At 39.8% G+C, this 18,991-nt stretch overlaps 1 protein-coding gene across 1 annotated transcript in view; it reads right to left on the bottom strand.

The window, feature by feature from the left end:
- LOC115580878 (anoctamin-9-like) overlaps positions 1–18,372 on the bottom strand; it is a 35,373-nt gene extending 17,001 nt beyond the window's left edge. The window contains exons 1-9 of the mRNA XM_030415602.1: positions 18,147–18,372; positions 14,417–14,482; positions 13,082–13,204; positions 12,843–12,982; positions 11,528–11,577; positions 6,851–6,909; positions 4,269–4,348; positions 1,370–1,504; positions 383–476 (exon numbers count right to left, since the gene is read on the bottom strand). Coding sequence (XP_030271462.1) covers positions 383–476; positions 1,370–1,504; positions 4,269–4,348; positions 6,851–6,909; positions 11,528–11,577; positions 12,843–12,982; positions 13,082–13,204; positions 14,417–14,482; positions 18,147–18,167 — 768 coding nt within the window. The 5' untranslated portion in view covers positions 18,168–18,372. The remainder of the gene's footprint in view (positions 1–382; positions 477–1,369; positions 1,505–4,268; positions 4,349–6,850; positions 6,910–11,527; positions 11,578–12,842; positions 12,983–13,081; positions 13,205–14,416; positions 14,483–18,146) is intronic.
- Positions 18,373–18,991: the final 619 nt, after the last annotated feature.

Here is an 18,991-nt window from a genome sequence, read left to right as displayed (position 1 = left end):
ATATATGTAAACTTTTGACCACGAGTGTAGGTTCTTAATACAAACAAAACTCACTGCTATAGAAAATGTATCTTGAAGTAAACGTGTATGTAACACTGTGATTCTTCCCAGTGACAGCGGGGCAGAGTTGTTTTTGAAAGAGACACCATTGACCTTATTCCAAGACATTGTACTACTAGAATGATTTTGATGCTGTTATTCTAAGGTAAAATACGGTGAAATGTTGCCTGAATGTGATCCTTATTTGTGTCAGAACTAGTTTGTGTGATGCAATCCAAAGTAATGGATGAAGTCCTGAATTAAATTCACAGTTTAATGTGAGCTGCCAGCAGAGGATGAAAGAAATCTGATGAACAGAGTAAAGACACGGAGGAGAGTTCACCTTAGCGTAGGTGCATGTTTCTGACAACTGCCACACTTTACATCTCTTATCACATCGAGGACACATGGTGATGTTGGAATTACACACTTCATGACTGAGGACACAAATAGAAAAAAAAAGATTAAAGCATTGATGGAAATAAAAGCTACATCAAAGTGTGAGAGTTCTTGATGCTGCGTTTCTGCACAAACATGATTAACAGGAGAGATGTAGCTATTCAGCGCTCTTCTGTCCTGCCAGAAGCTTGTGGATTGCCATCGAAAGCGAGGTGAAAATATCCAAGTGACATTTAACCAAATATTAGGATCACTGTGTGTATATTTTTGACCCAGCAGATTTGGTCACATTTTCAGAAGACCCGTTATAAATTCATAATGGAACCATGCTTCATGAGGAATATATTTAAAAATCCCCCACTGGCACCTGTGGGTGGTCTTGAGTTCCTCCTCCCTCACCCAACGCTTGAGGGTCCTGCACAGTGTCTTAGCTGTTCCTAGGACTATACTCTTGTGAACAGAGATCTCAGATGATATTTCTGGAAACTACTGGAGCCAGTCTCCCAGTTTCAGGGTCACAGCACAGCTCCTACTAGCACGGGGATCCCTGTTGCCTTCCCTCTCCACATTTTCTCCAGCTCTTCATTCAGCACTTCTCGGGTTTCTATTTCTGTCTTCAAATAATCTTTGCTCTGTGTTGAATTGAATATGAATTTGACACTACAATTGGCTCTACAAAACCTCTCCATCAGTCTATCTTTCTCTTTTTCTTCTCTTTTCCCAGGAGAGTTCAGTACATGGAAACATTTGAAGTACATGAAACGTGGAGAGTGTGTGACGACATGCAGCAAAGAGCCATGTTTGAATCAAACCTGGGACACTGCTCAGATCTCAGTCGCATGGGTCATCCACAAATTGACTCATCTTCATGAGAAATATATTAATACAAAGGACCTGTGGTTTAGATCATTATGTTACTTCCACAACTTACATGAGAAGGTTGGTGTTGAAAAAGGCGAGTCCATACAGAAACACTACAACACCCAGGATAGCAGCTGGAACAAGCAGCTTGGTGTACCAGCCCAGCCACAGGTAGTAAAGAGCCACCTTCTCTCCAAAGTAGCACCTGTAGAACAGAGAAGAAACACAGGGGCAGACATGGACTTTAAGTTCTAGTTCTGAGAGCTTCTGACCAAGTCAGAGTGTCTGATGTCAGCAGAGAGGTTATTCCAGAGGAAGGGGACATGATAGAAAGTTATTTTTAATGTGGAAGACGGACAAGCCCTGTATTATAAAGGCATAATGCACAACATGGTATAGATAAAAGATAAGATAAACATACAAACACAAGTTAACGGCCAAGAAGAGGGTCCTGAGGTAATTCAACATTTCACATCGGAAAAATACTGATTTATTATTATCATAAGTGCCTGTGCCTGCTCGACTGCTTTGCCTCTGATTTGGCTGCTCGCAGCTTTCTTGAGAATTTAACTGTGAAAATACTTTTGGGTTTTTAGTGTTTGCTATGGCCAGCGGGGGGAAAAGGTGTAAAGCCTGTGGGGGTATAAAGCAGTCAAGGCCTGCACCCAACAATTATGTTTCTATCGGTTAATGTAATTATTATTTTTTCAATTAGTTGACTAACTAGTTGGTTAATTACAATTCATTCACTGAAAATAAATATCAAAAACTTTTCAAAATAATACACCATTATTTCATCTAATAATTTTAGCATCTTCATCTAATTTCCACTGGCCCAAAGAATCAGTGGTTTTGTTTTAGTGCTCGACTTGCAATACAAAATGGTTATGAGATGGATCCATTTCAACACTGGAGTCATATACATTTAAGATAAAATCTGAGACATGCATTTGTGCATCAGTGTGGAACAGGGGAAAAAGTGATTGATTTGTGAGTAAGAATTTGCAGATCATAACTGGTCTGTGGCATTAGTTACAACACTTTATTAGTCATAGGTGGTCTTTAAATTGAGAAGAAAATATATAACAGTTGAATCACAATGTTAGATATTAAGTGTTTTAAGAAATAATTCTCATATCTAAGACAACATCCCTGCCAAGCCAGGATCCTCATCAGTATGGTTTCAAAACCAACAGATCCAGAGATGATGACATTTCCACTGCCCTCTACTCAATCTTCACACACCTGGAGAGCAAGAACAGCTACATCAAAATGCTGTTTGTTGATTTCAGAACAGCATCAATTACAATCTAACCCATAAAACTAATTGGAAAAACCAATATATCTAAAATTGGATATTGTATTTCCCCTTAAACAGACCCTATGCAGCACAGACTGGCAAATCATACCTCCTCTACATTATTGCTCAACACCAGAATCTCCCACAACTGTGTTTTCACCCCCCTCCTGATCACAGTGTATACCAATGACTGCACTACCATGCATCAAGAGAACTTTATTGTTAAGTGTGCAGATGACACCACCACCACAAACAACAGTGAGAGTTCATATCAGGAAGAAATCAACAATCTTGCAGTGATGCACAGAGAACAATCTATTGCTCAATGTCAACAAACCAAGGAGCTGACTGTTGATTATAGACAGACAGAGGCAAAGACACATCCCTCCTGTCTACATCAGTGGAGCTGAGGTGGACCAGGTGAACAGTTTTAGGCTCCACGAAAATGACCATCACAGAGAACCTGTTATGGTCATCACACATCATCGCCCTGTTAAAAAGGCACAGATAAAAGGTCTACTTCCAAAGGACACTTAGGATGGCTTAGTTCTGGAGTGACATTCTTGGCAGCTTGTACAGAGGAGCAATAGAAAGCATCTTCACGGGAAATATCACAAACTGGCATGGTTTGTGCACAGCTCAGGACACAAATGCTCTGCAGTGGGTGATTAAGACTGTCATTGGCACCCATCTACAGAGCATCAGTGATTTTGGTGTAGTGAGATGGTTGTACAGAGCCCAAAGGATACTAAAAGACAACACCCACCCAAGCTACAGTCATCTGGAAAAATACAGTACAAGTACAGAAATATCTGCTGCCATAGAGACTCAATTCATCCTCCACAGTCCATTTTATGAAATAGATGGTTGGTTGTTTGTTTTTTCTTTGAATGCAGCACAAAGGACTCAAACTTGCGTTTAGTTTTCTTTTTAACTCTTATATGTAGATAAAAAATGTACCTTGTAACTATGGTGTGACTGTGTCTATGGACGTGTTGCAACTTCATTTACAATCAACCCAAAAATCGGTATGGTCCCTTAAAAAAGTTTGCTCTCGTCTAAATTGGGCAATGGTGATGGCCTCTAGGAACACCAAAGCAGCAATTGTAGCATGTGGTAACGCCATTATGCACTGCTATAGGTTATATATAGTGCCGTTTAAAGGACCTGATAATAGGTCACGCCTGTAGGTATTCTTACAATATTTCTTATTCATATAAATAACACTTTCATTAATAATATAATGCATACTGACAAAAACATTTTGTCCGCTGCCGTGGCGGATCATAGACGGACTAAACAAGGATCCGGTGGAATTTAGGGGTAGTCCTTTTTTGCCAAATCGCAAAATCAAACTAATCACACTGAAAAGAGTGCATGCTTTGGTGTTAAAATATGCTGAGCATGAACATGTCAACTACATCGGTCGGAAACTAGCAATGACACGCTGTTTTGCGCTGGGCACAAGATAGGGCGCTGAGTTTAATTATTGAGCTTACTTTCACAGCCACTGCTGCAATGACAAATGGCTGTAAGATACAGTTACAGAAAGACAGGCAGACAGTTAAATACCGATACAGTTACAGACACAGACAAACGGTTAAAGAAAGACTCAAACACAGAAACAAACACACAGACAGACAGATGTTACAGAGAGTAAGAAACTGACTTGACATCGTTGACTGGTTGTCCTGTAAACAGAGCCGACCATCGAGCCCACTTCTGCTTCAGCTGTTTTTGCTCTTTTCTCTGAGAATCATAGGAAAAATCAACATACAGACATTAGGTTTCTCTCTTGTAACACTTACCATTTTTTAGATCAAAATCACCACATTGTGTTTTCCACTAGTGCATACAACATCCAGCTGAGGACCAGGGGAGAGGGTGCTATTAAAAATAATTTAAAAATAAAAGAATACATAAACATCTTTCCAAGTGGTTATTTCTTATTTTAACATTTTAATTCTACCTAGTTCTCGACCTTATTTTCATGTTTACTCGCAAACGACTCATCTTGCTTTTCCATTCACCTCTCTTTCCCCTCCCATTACAGCCTCGCTGCACTGGCTTCCTGTAATATCCATATTATATTTTAAAATCCTTCTCCTCGCATATAAAGCCCTTAATGGCAGGCACCATCATATTTTAAAGAGCTAATAGTATCTTACCTCCACCACAACACTACACTCCAAAGAAAAAAGTTTTAAGAGTAGTCTTAAAACCGTCCTTTCTAATAAAGCTTGCAGAGGCCTTTAACTTGGCTGCCAAAGATCTGGGGCTGGGCGATTATGCTAAACATAATAATCACGATTATTTTGATTGATATTGAAATCACGATTAATAAACACGATTATTCACTGATTTCAAAAAAAGTATTTATTGAGCCACCAAAACTCAACTTTAAATATAACTTTTAGAAAAACAACCAGATAGATAAGTAACAAGTAAAAAAGTAAATGATAATAATATTTGTATGTTTGCGTGATGGCAACAGGTACCGCTTGTCCAAAGTGTTGACCAGTGTCTTGAAGCCTGGGTTGCTAACTGTACTGATAGGACACATGTCCTCAGCTAGCATGAACGTCACAGCCTCCGTTATCTCTCGCTGTCGCCGGGAGCCGGTGGGATATGGAGCGGCATTGTAAAGAGTGTCGTCAATGGAGGACTGTGTTGCACTTTTTGGGTCTTTTGCTCCTTCAGTACTTTGTCATAGACCACTTTATGGTTAAATAAATGTGTCATGTTGCCCTGGGGTGCAGACACGACGGTGTGACAGACTTTGCAAACAATCTCCTTCTGCTCAACGTCCGACGATTTGAAGCCAAAATGTCTCCAAATGACCGAAGTTGTCCTACCTTTCTTTTCAACTAAAGGCTCAGGCTGCTTTTCTGCCATGTTGTCAATCTCTCATTCCACAATTGATCCACACACTCACTGCTACAGGCGACACAGGTGCGTTCACTGTGCTTTTACAGCGCAGTAATTTGCATACACGACGCGCGGCGGCACGTTTATCGTTTTTCTTCGATTACAGTGTTTTCATGATCGTGAGAAGCCAAAATCGAAATGGCGATCACAATTTGATTAATCGCCCAGCCCTACAAAGATCTACCCCTGGTTTCCATTGGGTGCATGTCTATGAAGTTACATGTTTGGAGCTATTTTGCACCACCCTCCATGCGACTACATATCTGTGCTCCTCTTACCTCCCATCTCCATGCCTACCCACCTACCCCCTAATTAGGGTCACAGTTGAAACACTGAGTACAACTTCAAGACAGGCATCAGTAGGCCTAGATCTGTTCTTGTATTTTTTGAGGTTCATAGTCGAGTTTCTAACACAAATATGTGCTTCCCAAAAGGCACAATTCTTGACTCAACACTTTGGACAACTCTTGGAAGGTTAGAGGCAGTTCTCCTTTTCTTTGAGACAGTTTTGCTTTTCCTTGTGCCTCTCTGAATGTAATTTTAGCTCACTGGAAAGTGTCACAGTGTGCCTTAAAGTCAGCAAAATGCTCATCTACTTCTGCCATAAGTTTTCAATAGCAGAGGTATATTCATCACCACTGACTGCTGAGCCCTCTTACACAAGAGATCTGCATGCTGTGAACTGACAGGTTGTTTGCAGACAGTTTCCCACAATTTCAGTTTTGCGACGAAGGCTTTCACACTTTAGTAAGCCGCTGTGATGAGCTGACCAGGGCCCTGCAGCTTCAGGTTAAGGAATATTCAGCTCATGTGTAATGTCCATGTTTGGGAACATCCATTCTGCTCATAGACACTGGTTCAGATATACAGACGACACACGTCAAAATCAGAACATGGGAAGTGGAAGCCTTCAGGGTATCAGTATCAGTGCTGTGGACATTATATTAAGTTCACACAACAAGATGTCAGAGGAGACAGTCTGCCCTTCTTTGACTGTGCAGTGCACACTGAAGAAGTCAGAAGCCTCAAAATTGAGGTGTACAGAAAACCTACACAGATCAATACTTGCTGTTTGACTCTCATCACTAACTGGAGCTCAAGCTGGTGATCACAACCCTAAACCATCGAGCTGAGACTGTGCCCACTAAGTCAGAGGGGAAGGAGAAGGAACAGAGGCACATCAGGGGATCAATTAAACCTGTGGTACCCAAACTGGACCTTTGTCAAAACCTCTAAAACATCCAGAGCAGACAGAGAGGAGGAGACGAGAAAACATAACATCATCGTCATTCCCGATATGTAATCAGACAAAGATGAACTCACCTCATGAAGGCAGAACATGGTTTCAAACACATCCTTCTTCAACAGTTCTTCCAGGTTTTCTGATAGAACGAAACAGAACATACATATTACAACTTGTATATAATATCTGGCTGACACTTATCTTACAAGTGTATCCCTTTTCCCAATTCCACTGATACCTACCTCAGAATGTACTGACAATTACCTCAACATATATTTAATTATAATATTCTACTATTGTACAGTAAACAGCTAATAATGGCTGGTAATTTCTTTAATTTGCAGGAAGCTTGCAATGGAATTCTGCTTAACTTCTGCTGATTGTGACATTTTAATTAGTTTCTGTTCAAAGCCCCGTTTCCACCAAGAAGTCCCATTCAGTTCAGTTCAGGTCGGTACGCATTGGAACAGTTATATTTGCGTTGTCAACAGTTGTACCCTTCTGTTGAGGTACTTAGCACACTGTATGTGATTGGTCAGTCCAGAAAAACAGAACTGTCTTTTCACCTGCGCCCTGATGTATAATTTCTTGTTGTATTTATTTCTTGGCAACAATACATGTTAATGAGTTAGCATTTATTTATTTGTTGTTAGTTGTTATACTGTATTACTTTGTCTTTTTGGTGGACAGTACAAAGAGGGGGAGATGAGGATAGAGAGAGAGAAAAGGAGAGAGAACAAGATGAAACAGGTAAGAACATGAACAGGTAGTCAAGAAGGCCATAATAATAAGCATCTTTTTGGCCACAGTAATTGCATTTGCCCATATTTACGTACTCAATCTTTTAAAACTGCTCTGTCCCACTGCACATTGACAGGTTATAATGTAGGCCTACATTTGCTGTATTTACCCCAGAAAGTGGCCCACTGGGCTTGTTTGCTTTATGTATTATGTATACTTATAAAGTTTTATAACTACTTCCTTAAAAAACGTTTGTATGTAAGTAAAGAGGGAGAGAGCAGGATGGAGAGAGGACAAGAGCAGGATGGAGTGACTTTGTAATCTCTCTTTAAATATGTATGTCATTTATATCAGGACAAAGAGAAGAGCAGGGAGAGTGTTTTGAAGTTGAGCAGACCAGAGAGGTGCACGAAGAAGCACAGATAGAGGAGCAAGCAGAAGCATCTGTGTCTGCTGCAGATGCAGCTTTTGATTTAGGGGATAAGGACACTGGTCCTAACCAACTGAAGCTGCCTCAGTACCCCCAAGATCAGTTTGGCACACAAAAGAGAGCCTTTCAGCCTAAGTGGTTCCAGAGTTTTAATTGGCTGAAATACTCTGTGAGAAGAAATGCTGCATTCTGCTTTGCGTGTAGGTTGTTTGGCAAAAAATTAAAACAGGAGGAATTTGTGAATGGTGGGATAAAAAATTGGAAACATGCACTGAACTTGTTTCACAAACATGAAACCACAAAATGCCACAAAGACAGTATAGTCTGCTGGTATAGCTATAAAGCAAGCAAAACAAAAGGCAGTGTTGTTCAGCAAATAGAGTCTGCAAGTTTCAGTAAAATAAATGAGAGGAGGGAGTACTTGAAACGTGTCGTTGAAGTGACACATATAGTGGGGAAACAGGGTATTCCATTTAGGGGTCACGATGAATCACCTGAGAGCAACAACAGAGGGAATTTCTCGGCGTGCATGGAGCTCCTAAAAAAGTTTGACCCTTTCTTAAAGAGCTACACTCCTCCAGCAATCACAACCTACCTTTCATCTGATAGTCAGAATGAAATGATACAGTGCTGTTCACATAGAGTCAAACATGTATGCTATTATGGCTGACGAGGCCAGAGACAGAAAGACAGAGCAGCTGTCACTCTGTGTGAGATATGTTTCTGATGGTGCTCTTGGGGAAAGGCTCCTAGCCCTTACAGACTTGACTCATTTTGATGCTGCATCAATATGTACTGCTATCGAGAATCAATTGTTAGTGCATGATATTGATGACTTGAGATGTGTGGCACAGACTTATGATGGGGCAGCTGTCATGAGTGGGGCAGTGGGGGGCGTACAAGCCCATTTTCAAAAGAAGCACCCTGAAGCCATGTATGTGCATTGTTATGCACATGAACTGAATCTTGTGTTATGTCACACATGCAGAGCAGTGTCTGAGGCCAAAGATTTTATTGACATGCTGGCAAATGTATACACTTTCTTTAATTCTTCTCTTGTGAACCACCACAAGTTTGAAGAAACCCCCAAAAAATCTAGGGCTGCAGCCAACTGAACTTGTACAGTTATCCAACACACGCTGGGCATGTCAACTGCGTTCTGTGAACGCAGTACTTGCCAACTTCCCTGCAATCATTGAGTGTCTCTCTACCATTAACACACCCCCTGCAGTGGAAGTGAAAGCAAAACTCTGTACATTCTCATCAGTCTATTTGCTGTTTGTTTTCCAGCCTCTACTCTCAGTATCAGCAGGTTTACATAGATACTTACAAAAGGAGACCACTGATCTTGCCCAAGAAGTAGCATACAAAGATGCAGTGACTGATTCTCTCAAGGAGAAGCTGCCACAGCTGCTGATCTGCATGCCAAGGCTATGGCCTTATGTGAGGCAAACCACTTATCAGACTTCCTCTAGCCAGAGGCGGAAGACAAAAGTAATGCAAGACTTTGTTGTTGAGTCTTCTTGTGGGGCAGGTAGTGAGGTTAGTCATTCCTTAAGGTTAGAAGACCTGAAACAAAAGTTGTTCTTTCCTTGTCTAGACAGAATGTTGTCTGAAATTCAGAAAAGGTTTTCTGAAGTTGATCAGGAATTGCTGGATGGGATTATGGCATGCTGTCCAACATCTGAACTTCACTTCACTATCACATTGACCTCAAATCAGAAGAGGTGGTGATAGCTAGAAACTACTTGAGACGCAGGAGAGAGGGTGGTGGTGCTGCTGAGAACATGCAGACAGTATATAACCTGCTAGATGCAGATATGTTCCCCTCACTCAAAGCAACTATTCAGGCTGCAATGACCATACCGGTCAGCAGCTGCAGTTGTGAAAGGTCCTTCAGTGCTTTAAGGCGTCTCCATACCTGGCTCAGAAGGACCATGGCGCAAAAGACACTCCATCACCTGGCAGTGATGTCTGTTGAGAGTGAGGTTCTTGGGAACATAGATCCTGAAATGGTGATTGATAGATTTGCCTCCATGAAGGTGAGGCGACATAGTTTAGTCCTCCCGAAATAGAAGTCTCGTAGGGTTACTAAGAAAGTATGAGGCTACATACTGTACAAACTGAACAAACTGATCTTAAAGAATAACACAGTTTATATTTTTTTCTTTGTTTATATGTGGCGGACCCTGCCACTTTTCTAGCTTCAAACGGTGGTCTGGGATCTTATTTTCCTCTGAGAGCAGCTGGTTTATTCACTGATGGAAACAGTTCATATTATTACCTCATTAATATTGTACATATTGAAGTGTGAATTTCTCCTTCAAATCTACATAGTGCCCCTTTAAAGCTGAAGTTCTTTTAAAGATGTTTTTGAAGTATGAGTGCTTTTCCACTGAATAACTCATCAGTAAGTACGACTGTTTAATTTTGTCAGGCCTTATACATATTTGTAACCATCTGAACTGCCTTGGTAAAGACCTGAGACGAATAAAAACATTGTTCCACATAATCAGCCTCTTAATTCCTTGTCAAGAGCGGATGTCAGCTGCTTCCTGGGGGCTGAGCCCCCCCAAAGGTCAGATCCTAGAATCGCCCCTGGGGTATACCCTGAAGCTAGCCAGTAACAATCCCATCTACATTCAAGATTGCTATCCACAGTGGAATCACACAGCAGATCTGGCATTTAGGTAAAGTTACTATACCAAAAGTGCATTGCTGGTAATGCAGCTTAACTTCCTCTTACCAGAAATTGGTAAAAATGTAAATGGCTAAAAATGTACTTTAATTTGCCTCCACTCCTGCAGACTACTTTGGAACAATTTTCCCCCAATTAGCCACCATAAATTGTCAATTATCGACAAATACAACTTCATAATCAAGAATCAATTGACTAAATTCCCATTAGAATGGTTTAATTCCTTAAAGGTGTGGAAGGTGATTTTAGAGAAGGACAGAGATTGTTGAATCTCATTTCCAAGTTGTCAAAAATAAATCTGCATCTGTATTTCTGTGAATCTGTGAACATGTGAATGAGACTCAACAATCAACTATCTTTCTCCAGAATCCCCTTCCCTAACTTTAATTGCTTATTTAGGCCTAATAATAATAATATCTTTCCACCACTCGTAGTTAAATGTTAAATGTCACTCTTTTCATATTTTTAACAGAAGAAAATGTTAAATAAAGCTGCAACAACTCAATTAAATTTAGTGGCCTGCTGTATGGAAATGGAACAGAGACTAGCTCGAAATGAAAACGGTATGATTAGCAAAGATTAAGCAAAACCTGTTTAGAAGTTTCCTAGAAATGTATTAAATAGCTATAGCTATGTTGGAAAATAGAGATGATGTTTTAGGTAATTGTTGTGGTAATTTGGGGTTATTTCAAATGAATATGTTGCTTAGAAATTACCACCAACTTTCCATACAATTTCCAGACCTGTAAAGTCTTACCCATATCTGTTATATTGATAATCAATCTTAAATATGAATAAAATGTTTGTGTGGATGATACACTATCATGTTTACAGTATGCTTGCTGAAAGGCCCCAAATGACACCTTTTATTGAAATAACCACACTCACCTCCTGTGTTGATATATGTCTGATGAAGGATGAAACTGACTATTCGGATCCTGAAGAAAAACAATAAAAGTTTAAATGTAAAGTGAAGTGAAGAAATTGCATCTGCATGATCAGAATGAGCAGGTTTACATAATATGATATATTCTGACTGTACATGTGTCAGTATACACCATTCACATACACCCCGCATCCTGAATTCAGTCAGCCCATCTGTCTCTGAATATAAAGTTCTGCTCCCCTTACAGCCAGGGCACACTTCATTTTCCTTATACAGAAAGGAATAAAAACACCATAATAAAAAAAATGTGTTAAAAAAGTAAATGAACTATTGAATCAGAAAATCTCCCTCCAGTAGATGTGATTAATCCAGCATTGAAAAGTAATACCAGAGTTTGTTAATCCTGTGTGTCACAGCCTCCTTTACATCTATTTTTTAGCAAATGTTTATTTTTTATCTTGAACTGCATTGCAGTAAAAAGTCTCTTCACATCAGTTTCAATTTGGGTGAATTGTTCTTAATGTAAGTGCTGAATTGTATGTTGAATGTAATGGAATGTAGGCAACTGGGCTTGTTTCAGTTTCTTGAGATTACAGATATTGTCTGGACCCTGAGGCTGGTGATACGGATGAAAATGTTATTGTGATTAACATGCCAGTTGAGATTGATAATTATCATGAAAAAGTCTCTTGTTCAAAGACAACATTAAATTATGCATCAAATCCTGCTCAAGTAGCATGCTCAATTTGCACATTGCAGGACATCCAATGTTAGCAAATTAACTGAAACACATTGTGCTACATCTTTTATGCTGATTGATTTAAAAAGAAAACAAATGTATATTATTTACTTTGATTGAATAGTTTTTGGATGCAGTTTGGTGCAAGCAATCTGCACACACAGCAACTGTGCCACAGCAGGCTAGTTTTTGTTTCATTCTAGCCAGCTTGTGGTAAAACCTTGTCTCCAGATACTGTGTAAAGAGAAGGACTGATCTGGTGGATTTATGCTGCTTGAGGTAGAAAAAAATAAGTGCCCCTTACTTACATATTGGCACACTTCACAGGGACCATCTGGAGTATGATGGCACATACTGATGGTTCTGGTGGATAGATTGACTTTTTTTATTTCAGAAACCATCAGCTGGCCCATCAGAGTAACTGCTGTGATTGCTCCATGTGAAAGATTAAATTTCTCCTGAAACAGCACATTCCACTTTCCTGGAACTACCTGTACAGGTAACATCTGATCACTGTGGTGCATGTGTGTACATACTTCGTGTGTGTATACTGTATACAGGATGTGTATGTGTGTTACCTGGTAGCCTGGGTGACGGTACCCCTCACATCGCCACACCAGTTACAGGAGTCGGAGACTTTGAGCAGGTACTGGTAGTCTTCAAACATCTCACGAGGAGCACGAATGCCGAAAAACACCTTGTCATCATGGATGATCTCCTAACACAAACATTAATGTTAATAATCATTTCCTCTATATTACATCATGTGTTAAGGATGTGTGGGGAAAATGAGTGACAGTAAAGGAAGCAGACTCACAGTGACTGAGACATTTTTCATTTCCAGCTGCTGGATGAAAGCTCTCTGTCTCTGAGCCTTCTGGTCTGTGTCATCATCCACCTTGGTGGCCACCAGTACATAGTCAAATGTCCTCTGGACGGGCTGTTCAAACACACCCCCAACCCCCCAGACCAAGTGAAATATTTACATTGTTATATTGTTAAGCAGCTCAAAATAAGCAATATATTCAGATAAACCCAGCTAAATCAATAAGCTATCCAAGGTGTTTAAACCCCGGCTGTCCACGATGACCTGAACTATCTCTCAGACAATCTCTGTTTGCCCGATTAGATTAGTTCTGTCTGTCGTTTTCGGGGCACCACCTCCGAAGAGGAAAAATCTAATCAAATCTTTAATTTCTTATGTTATCAGTCATATATCTAAGTGTAATTTCTCTATTAAATGTATTAACTTTAAGTGGCGCCGTTTAGCTCAGCTGGTAGAGCAGTGTCACATGTACAGAGGCTTTGTCCTCGCTGCAGCTGCCCCGGGTTCAAGTCCCGGCCTGGGGCCCTTTGTGGCACGTCACTCCCCCTCTCACTCATCCCGTTTCCTGTCATCTCTTGAGCTGTTCTATCAATAAAGCCATATAAAGCCCCCCAAAAATGTATTAACTTTAATAGCACCAATTCACAACAAAAGTCATCTCATGCCACTTTCCAAATAGAGCCAGTCTAGACCATACTCCTTGATTGATTTATTTACACGGATCCAACATTTCCCCCATGAGGAAGCACTTGGTGACAGTGGTGGGCGGTCATCTGCATCGACTGGTTTGGTTGGTTTAATAACACTAAAAGTGTAAAGATGGAGTCAACATGAGTTGTCTGAATTCTGTCCTAAGAAGCAGATTTGGGTAACAACACCTCTTCTGAGTAACACCTGTTTAGGTGCTGTGACCATCAATGTAGAGCCGTATTTCAGATTCTGTGTCTTTAAGGTTTTAAGGATCAAACTGAAACCTACATCAGGTCCTATTGTTGAGAGTTACAGCAGTGATAAAACAATAGGAAATACAGAAGTCCAGTTATGTTAGACATCTTCGTATTCTTTCAATTACCAAGATACAGCCTGCAAATGAGAGCGCTGACAGGTTCAATGTTTGTTGAACAGTAAGTTTCAAGATAAAACCTGGTATCTTTTTCTCTGGTGTCTCACAACACACAGGTTAGTCTATTCAGCAAAGAGTCAATGGAATCTTTCCATATCGGCAGATATTCTCTCGTTTGCATGTTACAGATAGGTTTGTCCAAATTTACCTTGGCAACGTATAAAAAGTTTGAATAAGAGGAGGAGTGAGAAATGGATTCTTACCGTTGATGGAAGTAAAGGCTCAGTGCTGTGACCATCCTTCTGTGTGGCCGACATCTCAATGTTTTCCTTTAACACACACACACACACACACACACACACACACACACACACACACACACACACACACACACAGTTGAGGTTAGCATCACAACTTTTATTATTATTATTATTGTTATTATTCATTATTATGATAATCATGATTGTCACACAATGATTACATCCTTTTAACAATAGGTGGCATAATCACAATTACTCTGTATTGGTAGATATGATGAATGTTTTACGCTGGGCCTATTATCAAACGTGAAATTTGGAGCATCACAACATCATGGCAACAGTGTTTGATGAACACGTGTCATTATTTAGCACCATCAAGGTCTTAAGACTTTGCTTACCACATGTGTTATTGCTCCTAGTGAGGAAAGTCTAAGAAAAGTTTTAGAGTTATGAAGATCCTTCTAAAGACAAAGCCTGGGTGTTTTGTTCTTTTACTGTCCCAGGAAAATGAAACGGCATCATCATTCCCTGTCGCAGGAACATCTGAGAAACTCAGGAGGATCTTAAATAAACATCATATCCCGGTTCAATTCAAACCTACCAACACACTGAGGCAGAAATGTGTGCAACCTAAGGACAAAACACCCAGGCATAGACAAATCAATTAACTTTATGCTGCTCAATGCAGCCTGGGATAGGTTTAGAAGAAGAAGAAGAAGAAGAAGAAGAAGAAGAAGAAGAAGAATTCTTCCCTGCAATGGTCGTTATGGCGATCATAAAACACACCATTGGTAAGTTCACTAAACTTGTGTTATACTGATGTGGTTTCACCTGGTCTGGTATGTCCAGATAGCTTATGATGGATAATGTTAGCAGATGGTAATACATTTTAGTTAAATATTGCTGCATAAAATACACTAATATCTTTGTTTGCATTATCTTTGTTAGCGTTCTGTTGCTTATCAATGTTGACAAAGATATTACACAAACTTTATGGCCTTTCATTATCTGAATTCCTGTTACACTGTGTTCAAGTATTTTCAACTCGGTCATCTCAGAGCGTTAGAGCAGTTTCACTTTTAATAGTAATAATTCTTGGTGATAGGGCCTTAAAATAATATCAAAATAATAACCTTTAAGCTATTATATATATATTGCGATATACGGTATATTTCTCAAAATATGTTTTCTTTTCTTTTCTTAGTTTTTTTACAAAACAGCTGTATATCAACATTAAATTAAAATTCAGATTCAGAGGCACGTTATTGTCATTCCCTTGAGTATTTTCATATACAACATGAAACAAAATACCTTTTCCACTTATTTCACAGTAACCATACAACAGCGATACATTTTCCAGCCTTACTCTAAATCGGTAACATTTGTCAGATTGACATCAAGCTCTGCTTTACCTCAAATTCCTTTCCTGTTTAATTTTTATTAAACCAACAACAACAAAAAAGATGTAGTGCTTCTGGCAAGAGCAGTCAGGGGATTATGTGCTGTAGATTTTTCTGGTCAGGATTCGCATATCTGACACTCAAGTTACTAGCCTCTTTCAAACAGAAGCCGCATTATCGGTTCACCAATTCTCTGTCGATGGTGATTCACACAGAGCGAAGCATCTCCACCTTAAAGATGAACCGCTGTGTAATTCACACAGAAAGCCGGCGCTGCAGCTCCTAAAGAGGCGTGACGGCACACGTCATGATGATGACGTCGGTGTGTTTTCAAGGTGTTTCCCCGGTGTTATCCTGTCAATCTAAACCCGTGGACAGTTTATAATCATATTGATGCTGTTATAATGTGTTGTGGTTGAGATCCTGACCCACCAAACATCCTGGAAAGTGTCAAAGTTACGTTTTTCACTCTAAATTACATAACTTTATAATCTCCATCAGTGAACTTGATGCTGTCTGACTCTGTCATTCGCAGGGACAGAGGCTGTTTTCTGGGGGAAAGTTCACTGACGTCTCAGTCTGGAGGACTGACCATCACCGTGATTTTTGTCAGGCAGGAGGACAGGCAGGAGGACAGGCAGGAGGACAGACACCTCTCCACAAACAACTGCAGTATTTTTTCCTTTTACAAGTTCAGCTCCAGAGAGAAATTTCACCCCTCGTCGCATCTGAGACATTCACATAGAGGCAGAGGCAGAGAATTGGCGCAGGATCCCCAGATCCAAACAGCAGTGTGAATGGGGCTACCTGTTTATATCAATGAGAGCGGGCTAAATAACAGAAACTAGTCGGTATAAACCTAAACAGTTCAACAGCACAAGATGACACAGACTACATGATCCAACATTGTAACCTTCATGAAGGAGGCTGTGGCACAACTTGAATCAAAGAGCGCTCATGTTACAGATCAGAATGTGTGACAAGTGGAATAAAAAACTGGCAAGTAACATTCAACACGTATTCTTCAGTTATCGTTATTCTAGTTTTTCACATGGTATGTTATGAGTCATCATATAATACTAGCCAGCTGTTGGCGTCTTTGTTTTCCTCTCTAACAGACTTTCAGCAGCCTGCAGGTCCAGACTTGCTGAGTTTCTCATGTTTGTTTTTTTCATGTCATCTCCCTTTCGCAGTCTGCGCTGTGTTTCGTTCAACAGTTTACACCTTTTATTGCCGTCATACCATTTACAGTGCAGAGGAGCTGATAGATAAGCTTAGTTTCTGGATCGACTGGGTCCAAATACGGTACACTGCAGTGAATCCTTAGCCTGGGTGTGACCTCCACTGCTCCCTGAGATAAGACTGACATCTGACCTAGTGAGCACTCACATAGACAATGATCATTATAAAGTAAAGTCACACAGCAGGGCATTCATGCAGTCTGTAGTTTCATACTCAGCAGTCAGACACACAGTATCTGTTTCAGAGATGATAATAATCAATCAATAGTTACTATTTTAAATTGTTGGTTTAAATCATTTTAAAATATTCTCTGGTTTAGATTCTGAAATGATAATATTAACTGTGTATGTGTTAGTCTTCTGTGATATTTGACTGAATACTTGAGATTCCTGGTCAGTTGACAGTTTCACCAAAGGCTTTGGGGTATTGTGATTGTCAATTTTGACAATTTTTTGACATTATACATTGAATCAATTGTTTGACTTTAGTGTCTTTTTTTACTGTATAAAACTAGGATTGTTAGTCATATTATCTATTTTAGTGATGAGAATTATGTTCAGTGTATATATATTTGGGTCTTTTTTGTTTGCTCACCTATTATTGGAACTTTGGCAAATTAATACATTCTGTATTTCCTGTTTTGCCTTTTTTTCCCTTTAATTTCCTCAACCAAACTGACTTTTGTTTGTTTGTTTCCTGTAATTTGATTGGACAAATAGTCTTTGTTTCCAGAGACATACACTGACTATAAGTTTCATATATCTGAACTACATTTATATACTGTTGGGCTGCATCGGATTTGACAACGATCAATATTTGTTCTGTCTGTAACATCTCAGGCTAAAGAGTAACAAGCAACATATGTGTTGTGTAACTTTCTCTCATTTCTCTTTTTTCATTATCAATATTATCATTATTGTTATTTTCATTATTATTATTATTATTATTATTATTATTTAATTATCACAAACCGTTCAGTACCAATTTAGTGACAGTGAAATACATTTTTCTCACAGTGCAGTTCTGTTAGACCCAACACACTGACAACCCGGTTCACTGCAGTCAACAACAAACGTAAGCAGAAGTTTTACCTCGACATTCTTGAAGAACATGTTAGAAGTTGATGGTGCTGATGTGAAGTTCCGTCAGAGAAAAACCAGCCTCCATCCAGCGAGGAGATAAATGTTCCCTCTCTCTGTCCGGCCACTAACATCTCCCCATCATTGAAATCAATCTTTCATTGACATTTGGTTAATCAACATCTCTCCGCCTCGTTTCACTTCCGCATATGTTCAGACGACTGTCTCTGGTTGTGTGCGCGCGTGTGTACAGGTAAAGGTGTTCCATTTCACCTGACGTCAGCCAATAGAGGGACAGCGCCGCGGTACAGGAAGAACTCATGTTGCGTTCCAGTACTACTACTTCTTCTTCCTCGTTGGTTGTTACCGGCAGCTTGCATCCTAAATGTGGCATTACCGCCACTCTTTGGAGTGATCCAACTCCTACAGAGGGGCCTCATTTATAAACGTTGCGTACGCACAAAATAATGCGTACGCCACTCTCTACACACACCGTGGGATTTATAAAAAGAGAACTTGACGGGAAAATGTGTGGTCCTCCACGCACACTCTGACCCATGCGTACGCACATAACTGGGGTGAGGAGAAACTGCGCCACTGATGACAGAAGAAAGAAACGGGAGAAACTGTGTGAAAATGTATTCAAAAAAACTATTTCTACAATGAATAAACAAACAAACTCCCTGGAGTGCACACGGGAAACATATGATTTAGAACAATAGTAAGACAACAGTAGAGCAAATTACGTTTACACTGATATGAATGCAGTTTAATATATTAATATCCTATATCATATAGACCATTTCGTTTCATCTCCGTTTTCAATGCATAACGCATAACACACTTTGTAACTGTGT

This window comes from Sparus aurata, chromosome 4 (assembly GCF_900880675.1).
Source record: "Sparus aurata chromosome 4, fSpaAur1.1, whole genome shotgun sequence".
Classification (NCBI taxonomy): Eukaryota; Metazoa; Chordata; class Actinopteri; order Spariformes; family Sparidae; genus Sparus; species Sparus aurata.
Note: the sequence above shows the minus strand (reverse complement) of the source record. Positions and strands in the feature narration are given on the sequence as shown.